The sequence below is a fragment of the Lissotriton helveticus genome, chromosome 6, assembly GCF_964261635.1.
Source record: "Lissotriton helveticus chromosome 6, aLisHel1.1, whole genome shotgun sequence".
Taxonomy (NCBI): Eukaryota; Metazoa; Chordata; class Amphibia; order Caudata; family Salamandridae; genus Lissotriton; species Lissotriton helveticus.
This window is the reverse complement of record NC_136067.1, coordinates 68,630,601-68,655,493: the sequence shown is the minus strand read 5'-3', so window position 1 is coordinate 68,655,493 and position 24,893 is coordinate 68,630,601. Positions and strand designations below refer to the sequence as shown.

General features: G+C 46.1%; 1 protein-coding gene across 1 annotated transcript in view; it reads right to left on the bottom strand.

Moving 5' to 3' along the window:
* Positions 1 to 21,315, bottom strand: part of CCDC167 (coiled-coil domain containing 167) — a 28,581-nt gene extending 7,266 nt beyond the window's left edge. The window contains exons 1-2 of the mRNA XM_078647372.1: positions 21,187 to 21,315; positions 20,191 to 20,285 (exon numbers count right to left, since the gene is read on the bottom strand). Of these exons, the coding sequence (XP_078503498.1) occupies positions 20,191 to 20,285; positions 21,187 to 21,315 (224 nt within the window). The remainder of the gene's footprint in view (positions 1 to 20,190; positions 20,286 to 21,186) is intronic.
* Between the last annotated feature and the right edge of the window lie 3,578 nt (positions 21,316 to 24,893).

Below are 24,893 nucleotides of genomic sequence, written 5' to 3'. Positions count from 1 at the left end.
AAGGTTCTTAGCTTTATGCTTGTGACAATAGCCATGTTTTCAGCATCCTTCTAAAACACATATCAATTTCTGCTACTCAGATTACAATTGGGTGAGTATTCCAGACTTGGGGACATAGAACTCAAAAGGGAAACGTCGTTTACAACGCTGTGTTCACACCGCACGACCTTTTCCACGCAGCTATTACAACGCAAGTCGTTACTACGACTTGCGCAGGATGGCGCTGTGGGATAAGGAATGTTGTAATTTTATATAATTTTATATTCCAACACCTTCCCTACTGTTACGGGGACTGGTGTTGGAATATAAAATTCCTAAATCCGCGCCCTCCAACGCAAGTCGTTGTAACGACTTGCGTTGTAAAATCTGCGATGTCAAGTACCGCGATCTAAAAGATCGCGTTGTACTGACATACATCCAACTCAAAAGCTTGTTCCTCCCAATCTCTTTCATTTAAATCTCGGCACCATTAAGAGATTCATTTGGGCTGACATGAGATTGCACTTCGGGATATAGCTCTGGATTCTTGCAAATATGTACTTTGGACTTTTGTTGTTGAGTGATTTGAAGATATTACAGCTTGTTTTAAATATGGTCCGTTGAGCCCCCGGGAGTCAGTGTAGCTTCTTCATCAGTGGCTTAATATGGCAGTGTCTCGGTTGTTGGAAGACAATGCTGGATTTTGCGCCATTTGAAATCTACGGTATAGGCCTTTAGAGAGTTCCAGGTAGAGGGCGTTTGCATAGTCAATTCTTGATATGACTAGTACAACGAGGATTTTGATAGTTGCTTCCATTAAGCAGAATTTCCTGATTTTCCTAATTTTCCTGATGTGGAAGAAACAGGAGGACGTTACAGTACTTATCTTGGGTTTCATGGACAGATTCTCATCAATTTGAATGCCTAGACTTTTTAAGGTTGTCTTTGTAGTTGAGGGAGAGCCCATCGCTGTTGGCCAATAAGCAGGATTTAAGTGGCTAATCTTGTTTTTAGTTATGACAATCTCTAACTTATCAGAGTTAAGTTTTAACTGATTGATATTCATCCAGTCTCTGATATATAACCAGGTGTTCTAAAAAAATTCAGTTGAGTCTGATGTATCATCAATGGTAAGGATCAACTGCATGTCATCAGCGAAATTGTATATTTTCACCTTCTTCTGCTGGAGACTGTTTATCAAGGGATGGATATATAGACTGAAGAGATGGTGGGATAGAGAAGAGCCCTGGGGTACTCTGCAGTTCAAATAAACTTTAGCTGAGCAGTAAGGAACAAGACGGACTGACTGGGTATGGTCTTTAAGGGAGGATTTCATCCAATCTTGGGCAGTCCCTTTTAAGCCTGCTGCTTTGATCGATCAGAATCCTATGATCCACTGTGTCAAATGCCGTAGATAGGTCTAATAGAACCAATGTATGAGTACTACCATAGTCTACTTTGCCTCTCATGTTGTCTACAACCGAGAGGATGACCGATTCGGTCGAGTGAGAGGGGCGGAAGCCTGCCTGGTGAGGGTCAAGATATTTAGTCTCCTCTAAAAATGAGCTTAGGTGTTTTGCTACATGAGCCTATAAGATCTTAGCTGGGAGGTAGGGGAGAAGGGAGATTGGTCTGTAGTCTTTTTTTAGCAGCTGCGGGTCCTCGCCAGGTTTTTTTTGTAGTTGGATTACCATGGCTTCTTTAAACGATTGAGGGATACGTCCTTGCATAAGAGAATGGTTCATGAGTGATTAAACGATTTCTGAGAAGCAGGCAAAAAGCGATTGTTTGAATTCGTAGGGGGCATGCATTTTTCGGGGACCCAGATTTCACTTTTGTTATTTGGCTGAAATAGTTTTCCAACCTGGCATCCGTTGAGAGAACTGGATAGGAATGAACCTTTCAGGTTCCTAATACAGAACGTTGAATACTTTTATGGACTGATTATCAATCTAATCTGGCAATCACAGGCAAAAATTCAGCAGGACATGTATTTTGCTGTTCTTTTAATCATACCTGCATTCTTTTTTTTTATATTGGGTGCCGCTCGCAGCGGTTTTGCTGTTTGCCGTGACTGGGACCAGGACCTATTGCCTTTTTAATCTTGCCACCAACCTGTTTCTTTGACCAGGAATTGGGAAAGTGTAGCTGACATCGGGAGAGGCGCGGCGGGACTGCGAGATCCAGCAGCCCTAGCGCCGGACCATTGGGTGCAGCTGGGACTCTTCCCGCCCTTTCTTGCCTGCAGTACATAACTGCTCGCGGGCCCCACTTTGCGGGAGCCGCTCGCAGCGGTTTTGCTGTTTGCCGTGACTGGGACCAGGACCTATTGCCTTTTTAATCTTGTCACCAACCTGTTTCTTTGACCAGGAATTGGGAATGTGTGGCTGACATCGGGAGAGGCGCGGCGGGAGTGCGAGACCCAGCAGCCCTAGCGCCGGACCATTGGGTGCAGCTGGGACTCTTCCCGCCCTTGTCTGCAGTACATAACTGCTCGCGGCCCCCGTTTCGCGGGAGCCGCTCGCAGCGGTTTTGCTGTTTGCCGTGACTGGGACAGGATCTATTGCCTTTTTAATCTTGCCACCAACCTGTTTCTTTGACCAGGAATTGGGAAAGTGTAGCTGACATCGGGAGAGGCGCGGCGGCACTGCGAGATCCAGCAGCCCTAGCGCCGGGCCATTGGGTGCAGCTGGGACTCTTCCCGCCCTTTTCTTTGTTTCCCTCATCCGGTCCCTATTAAGTAACACCCATTGCCCGCGTCACGCGGGCGCGCGCCGGGCGAAGCCCAGGCCAAGGGCGGGCCCGTTTGAGCCTGTTAGAGACCGGGTGAGATCGGACCGGGCCCTCTCTCTTTCGCCTCCTTAGCTTACAACAGACTAAATTGTATGTATGCTTGCGTGACATTATTCAATTATATTTGAACTGTGGATATATATTACGCTAACCAATAATTATGTCTACTCGAGGTAGCAGGAGCAAAACTGCTGCAGAGGGAGCCAAATTAACAGGGACCTTAGATAACTTCATAATACGGGCAAATTCAGTAATCGATCAGGGTATCAGCCTAATGGAACGCAGAGTGTCCCAAGACTTAGCTTTTGCTAAGAGGTCATCTATGGGGCACCTTGCGGCGGCTCGTACCCCTGAACCGACAAAGGGAGTAGCCCTCTTAGAGGTTAATGCGGAGGTGCATAGTATGCCGCTTGGGGGAAATCAATTAACCTCGCTTTCCCTATTAGACTCATCGTTGAATTAAGATACAGACCTGGAAAAAACCCAGTCACTCATTTCGGAGTGCTCACAAGAAGAAATAAACACCAGCTTATCTAGGGAAAGGAGGGAGGGCGCAAATCCTAAAAACAAAAACATTAATTTTAACATGACTATCCCAAGGGCAAAAAAATCCAAAGTAGCTAAATCCAAGGGCACTCATAACACACCCAATAAACAGGGGATGGGCCAAGAACAGCCTAGTAAGAAAGGGCACGAACGATTGACAATAGAAGCAGTAAATATGGTTTCGGACCCTAGTGGAACGGAGGCTTTTATAAGCACAGATGAGGAAACTAAGGAGGATTCCAAGGGTCAATTTTTAGCTAATATGGGGAAATTATTTAAAACCCTCCTCGCACCGCTCGAAATTAGATTAGTAAATATTGAAAAACAGCTTAATGAATTGCACAATCTGATTAAGAATCCGGTGAATCCTGGGGCAAAAAAAATACCCAATATTAAACCCCCTAAGGCTGGTCAAGCAGGACTACCAACTAAAAAACTTCTAACACCAGCGAAAAAAGTAATCTCTAACCCTGTAACTGCAATTGAGAAGAAAGTAGCTGATAGACCCCCTGGCCAAACTCAGCAACCTGGGAGGGAGGAGAATCCATCTATTACCCCCGTTGTTCACCATAAAAAACATGGGGGAAGGGGGGCTACTGAGGGCAGATTTGCTGTGAACTTGCCCCCAGAGGCGAGTCCTTATGTAGTAGTCCTGACAAGGATACCGAAACTGGAAGAGTTAGTCGAGGAACCAACTTGGGTCTTTGAAAAATAAAGTATTCCATTGGCTGAACATAAATCGCCCCCTACCACCAAATATGTCAAGTAAGATCTTAATGGTGCGCAGGGCGCCATGGGTAGGACACGAGAGGAAATCAATAAATGGGGATTGTGTGCTGGTTAATTTTGAGGACTGTCGTACGGTTGATTATATCGGCACATGGAGCACACAAACTAGTGAAGCAGGGATAGAAACTAGACGGCTTTCATACTTCTACCCATTCAGGAACTTTCAAGGCTTTAATCATGGAGGACATTGGGGTAATGTGGGAAATGCAGGATACCAAGAGTGGGGAGGATATCCAAATAGGAACCCTTTTTTAAAAAAAATTCTTTTTATTGAAGAGAAACAAGAGGAAATATTACAAATATCAGGTGCCATACTATAGAATACATTACAACCGTATGTAGGTGAATAGGCCAATGCAGAGAAATCAATACACAGGAGTATAAGACGTCAACGTCGATAAGCATATGAAAAAGGAGAGACAGTATAATCAACAACCTTGTTAAGCTGCAGTCTGCAGGACCCGTCCACCCATGATTCAGGATAATTAAGACCGGAGTAGACACCCAGATAAGAGAGAAAAATCGATTCAGGATAAACAACCCACCTCTCGTAAAAAAGGGAGAAAAAAGGGAAAAGAAAAAGCCCATAGAACTAAACAAAAACAACAACAAAAAAAAACCTCAAACCTCCCACCCTGCACCCCCGCAATGGCTACGGCCTAACCCCACTAGCAGCGTGCCTGTCGCCCAAGAGCTAAACCTAAAAGAAGGAAAAGAGTGGAGGAGGAGATATCAGACAGGCCCCCGGTCTCCCTTACCCCCCGCCAGAAGCAAACCACCCCTAAATATAATCAAGACAATATAAAGCTACAATTACAAGCCAACCGGGGGAGTTTGTGATAACCACCCGACTCCCACATCAGTATAGGCTACAAGTCCCGTATCAAATGAAGCCATTTTATCAAACCCAGACAATCGAATTCAACCCTGGCCACTCCGATTTTTCGTGCGAGCCCTCTCCACTCAAACTGCCATCTCAATAGAAGAATCAAAACGTTCCAAAAAGTCAAAGTCAGTACGGTAGGATCGAAACCAAGATATTAGTACTCGAAGTCCACAAGTCAAACGGAGATAACTGTCCACCAAAGAGAAGACACAAGAACGTGGTTGAGCCAACTGGGAGGAAAAGGATGATGAATCACTCCGATAGTCACTGAGGAACTTATTATGGCGTATAAGATCGTCTATGTTCATCTTGGGCGGTATCGTCCTTGCGCATGAGGAGCTTATGGTAGTCCCAGGTTTGCTAGCTGTTATTTGGGAGCCGACAGAAAACACCAAATCTGGCTTCCGCACGGGGCCCTCAGTCTCAGGCATAACCTGCTCCGCGGGTAAAACAGCTTGTTTCAAACCTATCGAGGGGTCGTAGTCCGGTCTCAGGCAGATATTGTCAACTGTTACGTCCATTTTCTGGATGATGGCGGTGACCTGAGAGTGGAGCGCCCCAATGGCGGCCATTACGATCTGCAGCGACGGCGTACATTCCACCCGCTCCATCCCCTCTCGCGAAGCGACAGAGCAGGTCTTGAACCCCGGAGGTCGACTACCCCGGGGTAACAGGCACAGGTGGGGCCGATGGCAACAGCAGGCGCTCTCAATTTCGCAATATCGACACCTTCGCCGCCAGCGAGGATCCAAGCCCATCGACCCCGGGAGCCTAGCAGAGCCTACGGGCAACGGACCCCCGACCACAGCAACCGGTGCGTCACGCCGCTGTATCCTCGGAATCAACCGACCACAGTATCGCCATCCAAATCAGTCAGGATATTCTCCACTTCGGGAGATCGGACGCCGCCCAAGTCCCTCGGCCGATGTTGTTCAACTCCAACCCGGATGGGTTAGAAATCGAGGTCCCGGCTTCCACGCTGGGTTAGGCCGAGAATGAAAACACGGCGTATCTTCATCATTCGAGAAGATGGAAATCTCGGGATTGCACATTTAGATTCAGGAACATCTCAGTCACCCGGGAGTCCGGTGCGAATTCAGGATTAATACCAGGATTTACGAGCTACTGGCGGAGGTCGGCGGAGCCGGGAGCTTACGCGGCCATCTTGGTTGCTAGCGTAGCTCCTCCTCAATAGGAACCCTTTACACATGGAAAACTGGAGGGGGATTCCCACCACTAATAGGTTCAGTTGTCTTGAGATGGTGGACTGACTGGAAACAAGATTAGGGAGCATAGATGAATGCAGGAGGGGGGGGGGCAAACTAATACAAATACACCTTTAAGTAGGGCCGCCCATCCCATAATCAATCCATCGCTTGAGCAAAATCCGGATAACGGGGTAGATAACTTCACTACCGATTGTCCTTCAGTAAAGGGGAAGGCACTCAATGATTGTACTGGAACTATCCTTGCACACGAAGACCCGGGCAATAGGGCTCACTGCCCAACGGTCTTAAGTGATGGGTTGGGGGATCATGGACAACTTCCAGAACCTAAATCTCAGGATAACGGTAGCCCCATGCAGGTCGTGGCAGGGGGAAATTTAACCCTCTTGTCTTGGAACATAGCGGGACTATCCAGCAAAGTTAATAACCCCACATTCCTGTCATTTGTAGAAAATGTTGACGTCATTTGTTTACAGGAATGTTGGGAAAAAAAGGAGATACATATAAAAGTGGCTATCGCACATTCTTCACAGCAGCGAAACAGACTAGATGGGGCAGGAGTTCAGGTGGTCTTTGTATTTTTATATCAAATATGTTGAACGAGGTAGCAAAAACTCTATGTACTGGGGGAGATTACTACCAGCTACTCCTACTTAAGGTGGGAGGAAAACAACAGGTCCTCCTGATTAACCTATATAATAACATCCCAAAGGATGACGCAGATAAGGTCCTTAAGGACCTAAATAACATCCTCCATACTCAACAGGATCTGGGGCAACAAGAGATGTGTGTCATTTTGACTGACGATTTTAACTGCCACCTATGCCCTCACAGTGAGCTTGGCACATGCGGGCTGATCAATTTTAAGGGAGATCCCTGTACCCACTTTGAGCATTCAAAGATTGGGAATATTTTTAATAACTTGATTTATGAATGGGATTTAGGATTTGTAAATGAGTTTTGTACCCATCAGGTGGCCTTTCAACCAACCTTTAATGGGCGGGGTCTCAGGTCAGTGATTGATTTTACACTAGTAACAAGTTATCATCGCTGTGTTCTGAGTTTTAAAACGGAGGACAACGCAATGAGCGATCATTTCCCAATTTCTTCATCTTTTAGCTTTGGGGCGGACAATCCCCAGAACATAGACGTGGCTGAAAATATTTATCGCCATGGGATTGCACTGTCTAGAGTTAATGGTTACTCCATAAAATGGAATAAAGTGGACTCAGACACCTTTCTGCATACTTTAATATCAGGCAATTTAAACGATTTTATGACCTGTCTTGCGGAAGAGGTTAGTTCAGTACTGGTTGTACCTGCCTTTAAAAAAATAACAGGTCAAATTTGTAACCAATTAACACGCAGGTCAAAGGAAGGCGAGAGACTTAAGATTGAAGGTTGGTTTAATTCAGAGTAGCAAAGCGCACACTTTTTTAATGTCAACTCTTAAAAAAAACACCCAAAAACATTCCAGATACAAAGTCAGCTAGATTAGGTTATAAAGCTGCAGAAAAGAAGAGAAAACTAGAATTAAAAGAGGATCCCTGGGAAGCTCTCCATAAGGCGTGTGCATTGAGAGACAATACCGCTTTCTGGAAGGCCTTAAATGCTCCCTTTTTCGTTGAAAGGAAAACGGACACAATCGAGATAGCAATAGAGGAGGCCGTATGGGTAAACCATTTTTCTGAACTATACAAGAAAGATTAGTTAGCTCAGAATGTCTTGGCCACCAGACAATTGAGGAGCCTGATACCCAGGGATTATTCCCTCTGGAAATAGCATTTTCCTCAGCGGAAGTAGAATTAGCTATTACAGAAAGCTCCTCAAATGAAGCTCTGGGACCAGACGGAGTACCGTTAGACATTTATACGGCCAATATCTCCCTTTGGGCATCCCTCTTGACGAATGTACTCAACAGCTGTAATAAAAATGGATTTCCATCGACCTGGCAGGAGGCGATTGTGGTGCCAATATTTAAAAAGGGAGATCGAAGTGATCCTAAGTGTTACAGGCCAATATCACTACTAGACTCTTTAATGAAAGTGGCCGGCATAATCTGAGAATGCCGAAGTGAGACAAGACCTGGCCGCGCGCAGCGTTTTTCCATAGGATAACGTTGTGCGCGCGGCCAGGTCTTGTCTCCACAGCATGGCAATGAAGAGCGGATCGCGTCGCGCGCCTCTCTGGAATGCAGGGGGAGTCTGCATACCAGCGCGCGGCGCTGATAAACAGGCAGGTTTTTTTTTTGTCGTCCGTCTGCATGTTAGTAATGTCGGCACTATGTTTTTCCAGTCGAAGGGCAGCTGCGTGTTTATTTTTGCATCGCGCTTTTACTTAATTTACTTAAAGTGAAAGTGCGATGCAAATTTAAAGAAGCAGCTGCGATCTCATCTTTTCACACGCTATGACTGTTTGGGCTGGGCGTCCGCCGACGGGCTGCCCCCTCGGCTCAGCTTGTTAGTTATTGTATGTGACATCACTCCTGCATTTTTATGTCCTTAGAATGGTACTTCGTCAGGGAATTATACAGTGATCAGACTGGAGTAGAGGGCACGGTAAATCAGTTTTATGGGAATGTAAAGCACTTTCTTGATTAGTCGCGTTATATTCTTATTTTCATATATCTACAGAGGGGCGGGGCAGATGTTGCACCCACACACCTGACTGGCTGCTGTGAATGCGCTCTATAGGTTCTAAGAACGTAACTTATGGCATGCTACATACGAAGTACTCATATCGCAGATCGCATTATGTGCCACATATGAAGCACATACCTTACACATTCTGGCTGAAACAGTGTGTGGAAAAAGTTAGAGAACTATCACAAACCCCTTTTCACGCATCATTTATTATCAAAAAGGGTGTACCAATACTTCAACTTTGTAGCAACTTGAGCCGTAAATACGTCATAGTGCGACCTGGCAGAAGCTGTACCTGTCCGTACGTGCTATAACACTGGAGTCCGTCACACCTTGTTTGTGTATGTAGGTGTGCTAATGAAAGTGTACAAACAAAATATACGTGCTAGGCAGGTTATGTGGTGACCCTTGGTGGTAGGGGGGGTCAGGCGAGGGGAGGGGGGAGAGGGAGGAGTTTCAAGATTTGTGCCAGTACCACGGTTTTCCTCATGAAGCCTGGTTAGTGTTGAGTATTGTATTGTCTCTAGCGCAACACTGCAAAGCGAATCCCAAGTGTGTGCTCCCGGACTGACCAATACGGTCAAACTGTAGTAGTTCTGTTCAGCCTTTCCAAAGTTGCTCCACCCAAATTGTAGCACAGATGGAAACACGGACATTTGGAGCGTGAACGCACGTGAGAAAGGGAATATGTGAAAAAAAGCAATTTGCCCAAATTACACGCTTTCGCTTCTACGTGGAAGCAGGCATCAGAGACTACAACTTTCAATCCAAAATCCGGCAATTTAGCCACAAGGCCGCGGTATTTTCTTGAAAGTCGTTCTAAACGACGGGCAGTGAATGCTTCCTATAGGCGGCCATTCTAAGGGCTGTCACTCTGTCTTGTCTAAGGGCTGTCCCTCGCTCGGTGTGAAGCTCCTCGGTGGCCCCCATAGGAAGGGAGGAGCGCTCGCGGGCAGGCGGTGCCGGCTGCTTCCGATGGCTGGGCTCCGGGCTGACCTGTCCCGAAGGAAGAGGCCGGGAGCTACCTGCACAATGGAGGGTCGAGGAGGGCGCACTCACAGGGTGCGGCCCGAAGCAGCGCCGCTCGCTGCATGGAAGGAAACGGAGGCGCTCGGGAAAGCTTTATTTTGGGCAGTGGCCGCTACTGGGAAGAACACCTGCAGTCCGTGCAGTTCCTCCTAAAGTCGGAGGCCTCGAACAAATAGACGGCCTGTGTCAGCGAACGCCCACCCCTCCGAGACACGATTTCAACAGGACCGAAGGGTGGGAAGCGGGGTCGGGGGCTCGGCCACCCCGAAATGTTCGCCCTTTAAGTTCTGAATTCCACCCTGCCCTGAAAATCACTTTTATATGGAAAAAGCCACCAGTTTTTTAAATTTGGGGACAGAGTCACAGCCACTGAGTGAGATTTGCAGACACTGGTCGCCCACCAGGAAATGATCACTCTCAGCCCTTCACTACAAAGTTATAATATTATCCCACTCAGCGGCACTCTTTCTGGCGAGCTTAGATGGATGAAATGCAGAGTCAACTCTACACTTATGATTCGAAGCTGCAGGTTATACACCGCAGGCGCTTCGCCCGCTGCGCTGCCTGGTGGCTGTCTGTCTGTCATGTTGATCCGTCGCTGCTGTCTCGGAGGGGTTCGGTGTCTGTGCTGCAGGTAGGCGGGAAATCGATAGATACAGAGGGTATCACCCCGGGCTGCGCCTGCAGTGATGTAGACGCTGCGGCAGGCTTCGGAACTTCGTCTGCATTGCTTGAATTAGAAATAGTGACTGCTCCTGTCATCACCGTTTGACGGTATCCACTCTGTCATAACAGAGTCTGATTTATGGCTGTCTGGCAAATATTCAGTGTGGTGTGTTTATGGTGAAAACTGCTTTCACTGGCACCAGTGGCCTAACGCATAATGGTGTGAGCCCCTTAACATAAGGTGCCAGAGAACTGTGAACTTGATTAACATTCGAGTTGTCTTTGCTTTGCACGTGCACTGCTCGTGTGTTCACTGCTCTATGGAGGAAAGACTGGCAGCACACCAGCAAGGAAGCCTATCAGAGGTCGGTGAGAATCTATAAATCAACCCTGAAACTCACTAAAGCCTCTCACTATGATACGAGAATAAAAAACTCCACCAACTCGGCAAGGGAATCCTTTCTCATTGCCAAAGAGCTATTGAAAATACCAGCTCCACCCTCCTCCAACTCACCCCCGGCAGACAGAAGTAACGAACTGGCTACCTACTTTAACGCTAAAATCGCCCGCATTCTAGTTTCCCTTCCCCCTCCCTGTCTGCCGAACCACATGGACAATGAGGCATCCACCAACCGCACAGGAATCAGCTTGCTTCCTCAGCTGACTGCTTTTAGGGCAGTAACACGGAACGAGGTTGACACAACCATGGCCAAAATGAAAAGCGGTTCCCCTTTGGATCCCGCCCCCATCAGATTCCTTAAAACAGTAGCCCCTGTCATCGTGCCTACGATTACGGAGCTTATAAACATCTCGCTCTCTCAAGGCTTGATCCCCCCCAGCTGGAAGAGTGCAGTAGTTAAGGCACTCCTAAAAAAAACCCAGCTGGACCCGGCCGACATGGCGAACTACCGGCCAATTTCACTCCTCCCTTGCATCAGCAAAATGGCCGAGAAACTGGTCAATGGGCAACTGTCACAGTTTCTAGAAGCAAATAACCTCTTACGGCAGTCCCAAACTGGGTTTCGCCCGGGCCATGGCACAGACACCGCCCTTCTCGCCGTCATCGAGGAGGCAAGGTGCATTCTGGATTCAGGAGGGTCAGTGGCAGTGATCCTCCTGGATCTCAGCGCAGCCTTCGACACAGTTAACCATCGTGTCTTACTCCATCGGCTGGCTGCGGCAGGGATCGCAGGTTCGGCGCTCACGTGGATAGAATCCTTCCTCTCAGGGCGCTCGTTCCAGGTATGGGACGGCAACTTCCACTCTGCCACCCTCCCCGTCACAAGCGGAGTCCCCCAGGGGTCATCACTAAGCCCCACTCTATTTAATGCTTACATGGCCCCTCTCGAAGACGTGGTCACCCCCTTCGGGATCAAAATAGTGAGCTACGCGGACGACACGCAACTGGTCGTCTCACTCTCCCAACTGGACAACTATCCAGACAATTTGCCGAACTGCCTCAAGGAAATTCACAACTGGATGTGCGAGTCATCGCTCAAACTAAACGGGTCAAAGACTGAAGTCATGCTTCTGGGCAAGCAATGGACCACCATCCCCCCATCGGTCTGGCCAGACGTGTTCGGGGAAATTCCCACCCCGAAACAAGAAATTAAGACCTTAGGAGTCTGGCTAGAACCCGAGCTGTCGATGAAAACCCAAGCATCCAAAACAGCAGGTACCTGTTTTGGTCTCATGCGCTCTATCCGCAGGATCCTCCCAATACTTCCGACCCTATCCAGGAAACTCCTGGTCCAAGGTCTGATCCTTGCGCGGCTGGACTACAGCAACATGGTATATCTGGGAGCTCCAGAAGCTACCATGGCTAAACTCCAGCGCACGCAGAACGCAGCCGCCCGGTTACTTATGAACCTCCCTTCCAGAGTATCAGCCAAACCAGCAATTAAGGCCCTCCACTGGCTTCCAATACGTCAAAGGGTCGAATTCAAGGCCCTGTGCACTGCACACAAACTGTTTAATGGTCTTGGCCCTGCTATTCTGAGAGACCTGGTTACCCCTTACATGGCCCCCAGGTCCCTTCGCTCGGATAATGAGCATCTGGCCAACGTCCCCAGATACAGGAAGACTCGTACCGGCGGCCGACGCTTTTCTGTTAAAGCATCTTCCGGGTGGAATTCACTTCCCCGCCCCCTGCGGCTGGAACCCAGTCATCTGATTTTCAGGAAAAAACTGAAAACGCTGCTATTCCCAAAATAAAGTCCCCTCCTTTTCTCCTCTGGTCTCCACAAATGTTATAGCGCGGGGATGCCTCCGGGTCACCAGGCGCTCTACAAATCGCTAAAATAAATAAATAAATAAATAAATATAGAGGTGACGTACTCCACCCGACCCTTCACGTGCACACTCACCGGATCCAGAGCCAGGGCGCTCAGTGCGCGCGCCTTAAGATGCTTCAGGCCGGTCCAGGTGTTTTAACTCAGCTGTGGAAACCGTGGTCTACCTTGAGAGTGTATGTGTGAATAGTGCAGCAGGTGCAGTGACACCAGGGTCAGGGTTCTGAGTAGATCACTACACTCCACTTATAGCTTCTTTCCCTAGCAAATAAGAGGATGTTTCCCTTGAATTAGGAACCCACAGCGCCCTTGCTACAACCCCGTGTCCAGGCAATGCGCTGCTGCAGGTTTTCATTGGATTTTAGGTTTTGTACCAAACGGAGATTTTTCAAGACATGCGCTGCTGCATGTTTTCATTGGATTTTAGGTTTTGTACCAAACAGAGATTTTTCAAGACATTTCCAGAAGCTTGTACCTTTCATCTGTGAACATTCACCTTCCCTGAAGAACAAAAATAGGTCTTACATTTACGCAAGTTTGACCTATTGGCATTGTAAATGACAATGGCTTTTATTTATGTTTCATAAATAAAAGGCAATGTCAATTACAATAAAAATAGCTCAAACTCTCACAATATCCGAGACCTATTGCATTGCAAATGCTTGTTTAATCTGAATATAAATAGTGTGGCAACTTTTTTAATTGACCAAGATCTGGATTACCCCTGTGTTGAAGGTGTTGCGGTACCCATACTTTTGTAGGCAGATGATGCTGTTATAATGGCAAGGACCCAAGTAAGCCTCCAGAAGGCGCTAACTAGTTTTTCAGAATACATGGGCGCGAGAGGTTTAAAGATTAATATCGGGAAAACCTTTACCATGTGCTGCTCATCTAAAAAGAATGTACCTTGTAACATTTTCTTAAAAAAGTCAAAGATAGGTGTTACGAATACATTTTCATATTTAGGGATTGTTTTTAATAAAAAAGGTACATGGGTCTACAGCTGCAGCTTCAAGGAAAATGGCTTTTTGCCGGGCCATTGGAGCTGTAAAACAGTTCGCAAACAAACTGGGGGGGAAGGCCGGTACGCATCTTGTTGGATATATATAAGGCAAAATGCGTGTCAACTGCCATATATGGGGCGGGCATTTGGGGGGCTGCTGACTGCTCAGAAATTCAAACATGTGAAAAAAAAATTCTGAGATACTTGTTAGCCGTCCCAAAATCTACCTCCACTTATGTATGTCACAAGTAGCTTGCCTTGCTCCATATATCAGATCTGGTAAAGACTTCCCCAGTTTTGTTGTGGCATAAAGTATGGTCATCTACTGAAACTGAGTTTAATAGGGCCATTATTCAGGACTGTGTTAAACACCACGGCGCAAAACACATCCAGTGGTTAAGATATGTAAAAGCTTTTCTAACAGACATTGGCCACCCTGAGCTCTACAATGACCCGTCTACTTTATCCACTATTTCTAGAAAAGCACTGAAGGAGGCCTGCTTTGAGTATCTGGAAGATAAACACTGGCAGGCAGAGGGAAAGAAGGTGTCTGTCATCCAGGGCTCGAGTCGGGGTACCACGCGGGTGGACGGCGTCCCCCCACATATTTTACCGGGGGGACGCCGTCCCACCTGTCAAACAGCTGGACTTCACTCTTTAGCCTCTCTGGGACGAGGAGCTCGGCACCTTCCGTGACGTCACTTCCTGTCTTGACGTCACTTCCGGTGACAGCGTCCCCCCACTTCTTTTTTTACGACTTGTGCCCTGCTGTCATCCAACACCAATATCTATTGCAGGGCCCGGGCATTCAGTTGTACTTATCATCTAAGTGGTCCAGCTACAGTAGAATGTTGTTAACATGATTGAGAACTGGTACTTTCTTTAGACTGGCCACTTTTCCAGACACAAATGACTGGTCAAAAAATTTAACACCATGCCCTTGTGAGGATTCCTCTTTACAATCACCCATACACTGTATCCTATTTTGTAAATTCTACGCATATAGTAGGAAGAGATACTTGTTACCTTTGCTAAAAGTATGGGGATTGAGACAATGTAGACCTGCCTTTCTTAGGATTCAGTTATTACAAGATGAAAAGTCCATAACTACGGTCTCTATGTTTTTAAAAAGTATTATTAGATGCAGATCCTCAATGTGTTGAAATAGAACTTTATTGAACTGCATAGAGGATTGCTCTTTGATTGATAATTCATTACTGAATTTTACTGTATATATATGTAATTTTATGTGCTTTTATGATTTTTTTTAATGAAATCGAATAATGCTATCTTTGACTTATATAGAGATGCAGACCATTACCCAGAGATCTGTGCTGGAATACAACCTGCAGGTTCTCCCGATTATCTTTAAAAAAAACATAGGGTCTTACCCGGGACTGCTGCACAATGCTGATACTAGGTGCTGAAGGTGCCCCAGCCTGCTGCAGTCTCCTGATAGGATCAAGTGCACCAGAGGTGCAGGGGGAGCAGAGGGCTGAGGGGAGACCCCTGAGGGTAACTCGTGAGTGAAGTGAAATGGACTGTAGAAAGCTATGGGAGGAGCCGAAGGACAGGCATCAAGGCACCGTCACAAGGTGTATTTAATAGGCCTTGCAAAACTTAAATTATGCTGGCATAATACATACTATTTTGGGGGGATTTTGCACTGTGCCGGTTACATAAAATACTCAAAATGAAACCATTATCCCACTTAACAGAATTACGCACCATTTATGGCAAAAATGGTCTGCAAATGCGCTAATCGTATTAAACATTTACAGCAAATAACCAGGATAAAAGAATGCGCTCAGCTGTTGTTCACGATACGTTTTTTCAATGCATCCTCACTCCAAAAACAGACAGAAGGATGCATTTCACACTAAAATGTAGTACAACATGGTGTTTTGTAGCTCATGTAATTAGTCAAAATTTTGCACAATTTTGTCGAAATTTTGTGTCATTACAGAAAAACAAATTACACAAATTCAGCACAACCGTAGTATTTACTAGAAAACCCAATGGCGAAGAAACAGAACAAGCATCACAAGTAACAGTCATGAGGGACCCAGCAAAGGCAAAAGAGCCCGGGATTAGAACCCCAAACAACTGCCCATCCCCAGCCCCCCACCAGTTGGGATATATGCACTATGGCGCTCTTGCACTCCCTTCCCTGGTTTACAGCATTCTAAGTTTCAGAATGTGTTCGCCTCAGAGGGCATGTTATGGTGAGCTACTGTTTCTACAGCCAACCTGCCACAGCCAATAGTGGCATAGCATTTTCCCCACGAGTCCACCTGTAAACATTCTTCCCCAACAGGAAGAAACGTTTTACCTGAGGGTAGGCTCAAGATTCACCCTAGCCTATCCCTGGCTTGTGACTAGTCATAGTCAATCACAGGGTTCCACACTTTTCCACTTTTGGTTGGATGTGTTTCTCACATTTTTCCATTACTTTACATCCACTGCTTGTACAAACTGATCACATGACCTCCTACCCTTTCATGAACTAAATGGCCACCATCCTTCTAAATGTTTGATTTAACTATCTCTCTGATAAATAAACCAAATGAGTTGGTCTCGTATTAATACTTATCAAACGGCTAATTCATGCGTCCCTACCGACAAACTCATATTCTTCCCCTTTTTCCTAAAGACTTTATTGCCGTACATCTAAATGTTATTGTTCCTACTCATGAGCATTTACTTGGTTGTCAATCAGACTGCTCCAAGATGGCTACGAATATGGATACTGTGCTTATAGGAATTGATCACATGACCATCTACCCAATCATGAACTACGTGGCCACCACCCACCTTGATGTAAGATTTTACCTTGCGGTTGAAGAATCAAATTTGTGACCAATGTTTGCTACATATATTAATACCTGCTAAAAGGCATAATATTATATTTTTATTGGTCCTACTCGTTACGATTTACCTTATTATTAATCAGACTGGTCTAAAATGGCCGCTATTAAGGATGCAGTGTCTGTACAAACTGGTCACATGACCTACCCCATCATGAACTAGGTGGCGCTATCCTTCTTGATGTATGATATAACTATTTACCTCTCTGATGAATACATTCATTTACCACCAATGGTCATTGCCTACACCAATACCTACTAAACAGCCAATTTACAATCCGCCAAGTCATATTCTTCCCTGTTCAAAAAGACCTCATTGTCTCTTTTCTGATTTCTACCATTCCATTATGGTTGTTGTGCTCGCTCAAATTGGTCACATGACCTCTTCTGTTACACCCACCACACGCCATGTATTTATACACCGCGTTAACTTCAGTCCCATACGGACCGATAAGACAGTTTATCACTACTGACTACAGAGACATCTAAACGACAATATTCATAATCGTTAGGTAAGCGGCTGTATTCACAGTATTTATTTCTCACTTATTTATTTCTCACTTCTTCATTGGCTGTGAGCACCAGGGTGCCTCGGTACTGCCTGTAGTTATTGCATTAGCATGCCTACTTGTTCATCTGATGAAAAAGACATTATATGCTCTCGCCATGTGCTATGACATACACGTGGATATGTTGCCAATCGTAGACTGCTTATTTCATTCTCCTCAGATCGACAGAAAGCATACGGGCAGATAGCTTTTTTTATTTCCTCGGTATGACTGTTAGCATGCAGTTAACTCATTAACAACAATGTTTTTTTTTTTTAACATGATGATTTCCTAATTCTTCCTTTTATCTCTCCACTCTCGTCATAACGCTTTATTTTCAACAGACAATGTCAACCTCAACGAACGACTCACCTTCTACACCCCGAACCGCCAGCTTCGCTCCGCCGACCTCACCCTTGCCACCGTTCCCCACATCCGACGAGCGACCGCCGGCAGCAGATCATACTCCCACCTCGCCGCTAAGACATGGAACACCCTCCCCATCTGCATGCGACAGACCCAGGACCTGCTGACCTTCAGGACACTCCTCAAGACCTGGCTGTTTGAGCAGTAGCAGCCCCCCCCCTCCCCCCCCAGCGCCTTAAGACCCTCGCGGGTGAGTTGTGCGCTCTACAAATGTAATGATTGATTGATTGATTATCCAACGGGGTCAATCAAATTACTTTCATTATCAGGCTCAAATGCTTAAAGCTATTTGATTTGATCTTTTAGAGCTGCTTTCCGTTTTTGCCCTTGGTAAATGACTCTCTGGAGCTCAAGCATGACGCTTTAATGAACAATGAGGTGGAGTTTCACTTGAATAAAACAGATATTTTAAATACCCAAACAAGGTGTATACATCATACCTTTTGTTTCACTCACTCTTATTTGTCCGTTCCACGCTGGTCTCACTTTGTCCGACTAGACAAGTGTTAAGGAAATACTGTCTCACATTATCTGGCCTGAGTGTCAATAAAATCTTGAATATTCAATTGGGGTGGATCACTAATGTGAATTCTAAATAAGAATTACTTACAAGTAATAATCTAAGCTCTTTTGTACCTACTCAAGTTTCGCAAACCTTCCTCTTCCACTAACTGCTCAGCCTAATGGCTGCCTTCACTCACCCGTCCTAAGCACTACGAGGCCTCAGGGTAGAAGTGCGCTCTCTAAAACCCCATTTCATTTCATGTTCTCATTTTTTATTTTTGGTCAATTCTAATTAATGTTATTCTAAAATCAAAATATAGGCATTAGTATTCTCTCTCTCCTTGGCTGGATATTGTAGGTCTCTCTGAATGCAAAAACGACTGATTGACAAAATGCAGAACAATGTCATACATTCACCCCAGTAGAGATCTGGGCCTAAATCCATCATTTTTTTGTCCACCATGCCATTCAAGTTTGGACCTAGCCATATGCAAATCAGTCTTGACCCTGCGCCCGATGGGAACAGTCCAGCCCGAACTGCTAGGCCAGGTCCTCCCTGGTCTGGAAACAAGCATCCTAGGACCTATTCCGGGCTTTCAGCCCTCATCAGCCAGGATAGCTTGATTCCAGTGGCATAGAGAGCACAGGACCCACGACTGGGCATACCCGTCCCACTCAGGGTGACAAATGCAAAAACAATGATTGATGGACAGAATGCAGAACAATGTCATACATTCACCCCAGTACAGCGAGCTTGGCCTACATCTATCGTTTTTTTTGCTCACCATACCTTTCAAATTTGGACCTAGCCATATGCAAATCAGTCTTGACCCTGCGCCCAATGGGAACAGTCCAGCCCGCACTGCCAGGCCAGGTCCTCTCTGGACTGGAAACAAGCATCCTAGGACCGGTTTCGGCTTTCAGCCCTCATAAGCCAGGATAGCTTGACTCCAATGGCATGGAGAGCACTAGACCCACCTCTAAACTGGGGTGGCATGGTGAGCAACAGAATGATGGATTTAACCCAGATCGCATGACTGGGGGTGAATGTTTTGATTTGTTCTGCATTCTGTCCATCAATTGTGTGTCTTTTGCTTTCTCGCCCTAAGTACGCCAGGTATGCCCAGACGTGGGTCCTGGGCTCACTGTGCCACTGGAATCAAACTATCCTGGCTGATGAGGAAACCGGTCCTAGGATGCTTGTTTCTGGTCCAAGGAGGACCTGGCTTGGCAGTTCGGGCTGGACTGTTCCCATGAGGCACAGGGTCACGACTGATTTGCATATGGCCAGGTCTAAACTTGAGTGGCATGGTGAGCAAAAGAATGATGGATTTAACCCAGATCTCTTTACTGGTGTTGAATGTTTTGATTTGTTCTGCAGTCCGTCCATCAATTGTGTGTCTTTTGTCTCTCTGAATGTACAGTATGTAATTACCAATATGATAATGCATAGCCTTGAAAAAGCCCAGGCCCGCACGCCAACTAGGGGGTGAAAAACATGCTGGCTGGTTCATTTGTAATAGAGAATCATCAACAAGTCATTTAAAATCAATTTTCTGGATAAATCTCATCACTATAAGTATCAAATTCTGGAAACGTTCTATAATAGAACTTCTGGCATTGTCTCATACTGTCTACCCAACTTTATGTCCAGTCACAAGCTTCTAGACAATCACAGGGTTCCACACTTACGCTTTTGGTGAGATTTATTTCTCACTTCTTCATTGTCTGTGAGCACCAGGGTGCCTCGGTACTGCCTGTAGTTATTGCATTAGCATGCCTACTTGTTCATCTGATGAAAAAGACATTTTAACTTCTTGTTCCCCGAAGAAATCAGCATTTCTCGGGCATCAGGGGATAGATATTACCCAGTCCTGGATGAGACGGGGTTGTTTCTTTATAAAGCATGTTATTTATAGTACATGGGATATAGAAACCTCTTCAATACTTATTAGGTCTTCCGATGATGTGCACAAGAGTTGGATCTACCAGTACCTTCCCTCCTCAGACAGCTCATCTTTCCGCAACTTCGTGTCTACATTTTCCAGGTTCTGCCTACAAGCAGTCAGTTTCTCTTCCAGGCCGTCAATCTGGAACACATAACAGATGTAGAAATGAATGGCACATTTTTCTCGCTAGTAAAACAAATTTGCAGAGCTTATGCAATGACCAGCAGTTGCCATCTCTGTGCTAGAACCGTACTATCCAGGCCATTAAAAGTCATCCAATTGGTGTACCTCAGAAGAGTACGTAGAGGGGGGAAGAAGAGGGGGGAAGAAATAGGGGGAAGGTTCCGGGAGCAGGGATAGAGGGTTAGTGCAATCTATGCAGATGTAGGAGCAATACAGACACTTTCATTGTGTGCTAAAAAGCAAAAGAAGTGGAAAAGAAAAAAATAAATTAGTTCCATGATGTCAGCAGTGGAAGAATAGATCTTACTCAATCAAAAGTAGGATTAAAGAAGAAGTGCTCCAGAGGTAGAACGAGCACAGGAACATAAAGAATAGCACTCCAATAGAGAGCAGGGGCGTAGATAGACAAGAAATACATCTAATCATAACTTAGCAATGGGCTGACCCACAGCCCCTTCTGTAGTCCTGAATACGAGGCTTTCTGCGACCAACAGCTGAAGCAGTCTGTAGCAAGACTGCAAGAACTCCCAATATCACCCAGGTGAACATTTAACACCAAATGTGCCCCACCCAGATAGCACTGGTTTACCCCACCCAGATATCACTGTATGTGTAAATGTCCCACTGTTCAAGTTTGAGAAGGTATATACGGTTATGATTATGTCATTAATAGCAGTATATGTACTGACTGAGGCAGCTGTTGATGGACCTCTCTTGCTGTATGCCATTGCCAGGCTATCTGCAGGCGAGGAAGTCGAGCATCTTCCAAAGACAACAGTGCTATCCCATGCTCGCTTTTATTTTGTAAACTAGATGACAACCACTGGCTCAACAAAAATACCACAGGTGACCCCCTCACCTCCCGAGCCACGCTCTGCTTCTCCTTCTTGCTCTTCGCCATCTCCCCGGTGCTGGACTCACTCCCCTCTGCACCTCCCCAGGCTCCAGAGAAACACGTGTGCGGAAGACATGGCTGCTCTGCTCTCATTGGTCGCTCCAAGTTCTTATCCGACGCTCTCGTTCCTCATTGGACAACTCTTCGCCGCAGCCATGTTTGTTCGGGTCGTCGGCACAATCTAGCGGCCATGTTTGTTGTGTTTTTTATCCGCAGAGGCACGTATCATTGTCAAAAGCGTCACGCATACACTGACTTCAACAACTGGCCACCGAGTGGCGCTGTTGGTCCATTACACGGATGTTAGTTTGGATTAAATTGAACATTTAAACAAAGAGCAGATGTTATCCAGCGGCACTTTAATATTAAAGCGTGGCAAAGACAGCCTTGCCAGCCAGAGCAGAGTATCACCCCTTTAACATATCGACGCTCAGAAATACGCTTAAAAGGAGAAATTCGAAATCACTTGCGGCAACTCCGCGATCAATATTCACTATGTTCCCAAAACCCTGTGACAGGAGCATGTAGGCAATTTCACGCAGCGTGCTGCCAAGAGGACACCTTTAAAGAACATTTCCATATTTCGAGATACAACCCCTACATAACGGGGGTGAGAACCTTTAATTGGTCTGGTCACACGGCGCAGAAGATGTGGCATAACGGCCAGAGGCGCCCACCTTGGAACTGGGGAAACAGGTTCTAGTCTCGGCGTCTGCTCAACATCCTTTTTATTTATTTAATGCGATTTTATATAGCGCGAACATTACACGAAGGTGACAGAGCGCTTTACAAAAGAACCAGATGCGTTACATAAAGACTTTGAATTACAAGTTACATAAGTGGTATAAACCGAAAAAAATTGATTGCAAATGTACAAGTTGTAAAGTCACTCAAGGAGGAGATACAAACAGATAAACTCTAAAATCACATAGGAGTGGTAGTAAGTACATTGGTCACCTACATATACTAGTGGTTAGTGGTTTTGTCCTATGATTCTGGACAAAACATTTAATCTACCCATGCCCAAAAAACATGAATGTGTCATTGTGTGTAGTAATGCACACGTTAATAGACCCGATCCAGACGGGAGACTCACGATTTTATTTTTGAAGTCTTCAAATGGCCTTCATTTGACTACTACGTATTGAAATTGCCTCGGCTTCAATACAAGTTAATGGGGGGGAAATAGATTCTCCCGATTTTTTTTAAACCTCCCTCTTCTAAAATGTTGACATGCATAACTGTTGCTCATGTGAAGCGCTCCAATACCTTCAGGTCGAGTTTGCGCTGTATAAAACTGCAACAAAAATGAGGCCCCGGTGGACAGGGTTGTACGTTTTTTTGGTAAGCATCGTGACAGACAAGTAATTACTGGACCGAAGGCAAACTTTATATTCATAACTGTATTTGTGGTTCAGCAAGAGACTGATCCTGTATCAGAGCAGACACGCGTGTGGAGTGAGCCTACAGACACCTGCTCTACTCCGTGACTGCTCTAGGAGGCGACAACATCCCAGGGAACACGTTTTCTTACTTTCGGCAACACTCTTTCTGGGGGATACTTGGTCTAATTGCATTTTCTTCACATTTTACCCCCTCCCCACCCCTTGCCAGGTTGGCTAAGGAAAGTTTATTAGCAATAGCTGCTACACGTTGCCAAGACTAGACCCATGGTGCCCTCTTCTGACTCCGGAAGTGGTATACAGGTGCCCCTCCCCCAGCGCAATTGAACCAGTTTACTTCTGAGCGCTTCTGCGCCCCCAGACAAGCCTCATCCATGACAAAAAGGACGAGTGACTGTGGGCGAGATCTAACTTGGGACCTTGGAGCCCACCCCAGAGATTGGGGAGGCGGTAGGGGAATGAGGAATCTTCAGTTAGATAGAGTATGCATCAGAAAGAGTGTCACTTTCTGAATGAAGAGTGGGCTTGCATCAGGAACTCACGCAGGACTGAGCAGATCAAATGGCCTTGCCCGCAGACTTGTCAAGCCTGTCGTGCCTGGTGACACACGCATTGCTGAATGCATCAATACATTTCAACTCTCTCTACAGAAGCGCAGTAGGGAATGCATTAAGATCAACCTTGCTGGTTGAAGCCTCTATCATTTTAAGGGTTGAGGGACAAAGGCCAGATCTCCAGTGCCACGTCTAGCCACTGGTGGACTTAATGGGGGAGTTGAGCATGGTTAGGTCCAAGCCTCCATGAGGGATTCTCACTGGACCTCTTTAACAGGCAGTAAGAGCTCAGAAGAAGCAGGCCACGGATGCAAGATTTCTTTCAATACATTTGCATTAGTCTCTTGTGTAGGTACCTGAAGAGCCAACACTTTTGCGGCTCTACGGGCACTCTCCTCAATGGTGGACCCTGCTGGGAAGTATCTAAGACATTGGCATTCTGCAGATCTAAGTATAGGCCAGCATTGGTGTAATGAGGGGGAGCTGACTTTCCACCTTCTCATCACCGTCTTCATCATCAGAATATTTTGAAGCCTGTGAACGGTGTCAGAATGTGATCTGAGCAATAATTCTAGCCTTTTAAAGCACTGGCATCAAGGGTGAGGCCAGGGATCCCCCCAAAGCTGGAGGATGTACCTCGTTAATGTAGCGAAACATGGACCTGTCGCGGGCCAACAACGGCTTCTGATCAGAAACAGGCGTTCGTGCACCATTGAGTTTGTGTAGTCCTGGAGGCGAAGTCCTCATCCTTCAGAGCGTGGTGGCAATCTGAGATTGTTATGAGTGTCTGATGATCTGTTTTTATGGTGAACTGGTATCCATATACAAAGACGTGACAATGATGCGTACCCATACGACAGCCAGGCTTTCCTTTACCGATGTTCCGCAAGCTCTTAAAATCCTGGCTGTTCAGTAATTAGCCGAATGCACCAATCCAGCCGTCCCTTCGGGTTAGCCAACACTGCCGAGCCGCTGCGCCAAGACACACTTGGGTATTAGTGCGCGTTACAAATCAAAATTTCCTTTAATTTCTGGCTGCGATTATACTCGTTCTGTGTCAGACGCGTTTCTACTGGCATATGATACAATGTGTCGGTGATCGGCCAGTGGCTTCAATAGGGATCAAAGGAAGCCATGTTGGTGGCCCCGCCGACTTGTTTCTGATGTTCTGGAATTCTTGTTTTCATTCTCGCATCCATTCAAACAGACGCCCTTGCTTGGTAAGTTCCAAGCAGGGACTGCTGATAGTGGCACAGTTTATGAAAAATGTTGATCAATATTTTTATTAACACTTCATACAGCATAGCAAGCAGCCGGCTTCCCATCACCATTTCTGAGCCATTATCTGTCTACAAAGCACAGTAGTTCACAAGTTGCCATGGGTGGATCTGTAATGTTAATGCAGGGATTTCTTTATATGCTCAGTTACCATACGACATCCTTGGTCGTCTCCTTCCTCACTGGTGGGCAACGGAGACTAGGGAGTTTAGGGAGGATTCATGGAAAAGTGTAATAGGAGAGGCAGACATCAACAGAATTTCACATCAGGACAACCAGACTGTGGAAAGAATCTGAGTTTCAGTGCCTGGGAGAAGAGCAGCCCCAACATGGCAGAACAGCCACAACCATGGTGGAACTCAATACAATAATATCAAATATTTCAACTAAGTGGGCAAGAGTGACTGCAGAGCAGAGACACAGAGGGAGTACAGGT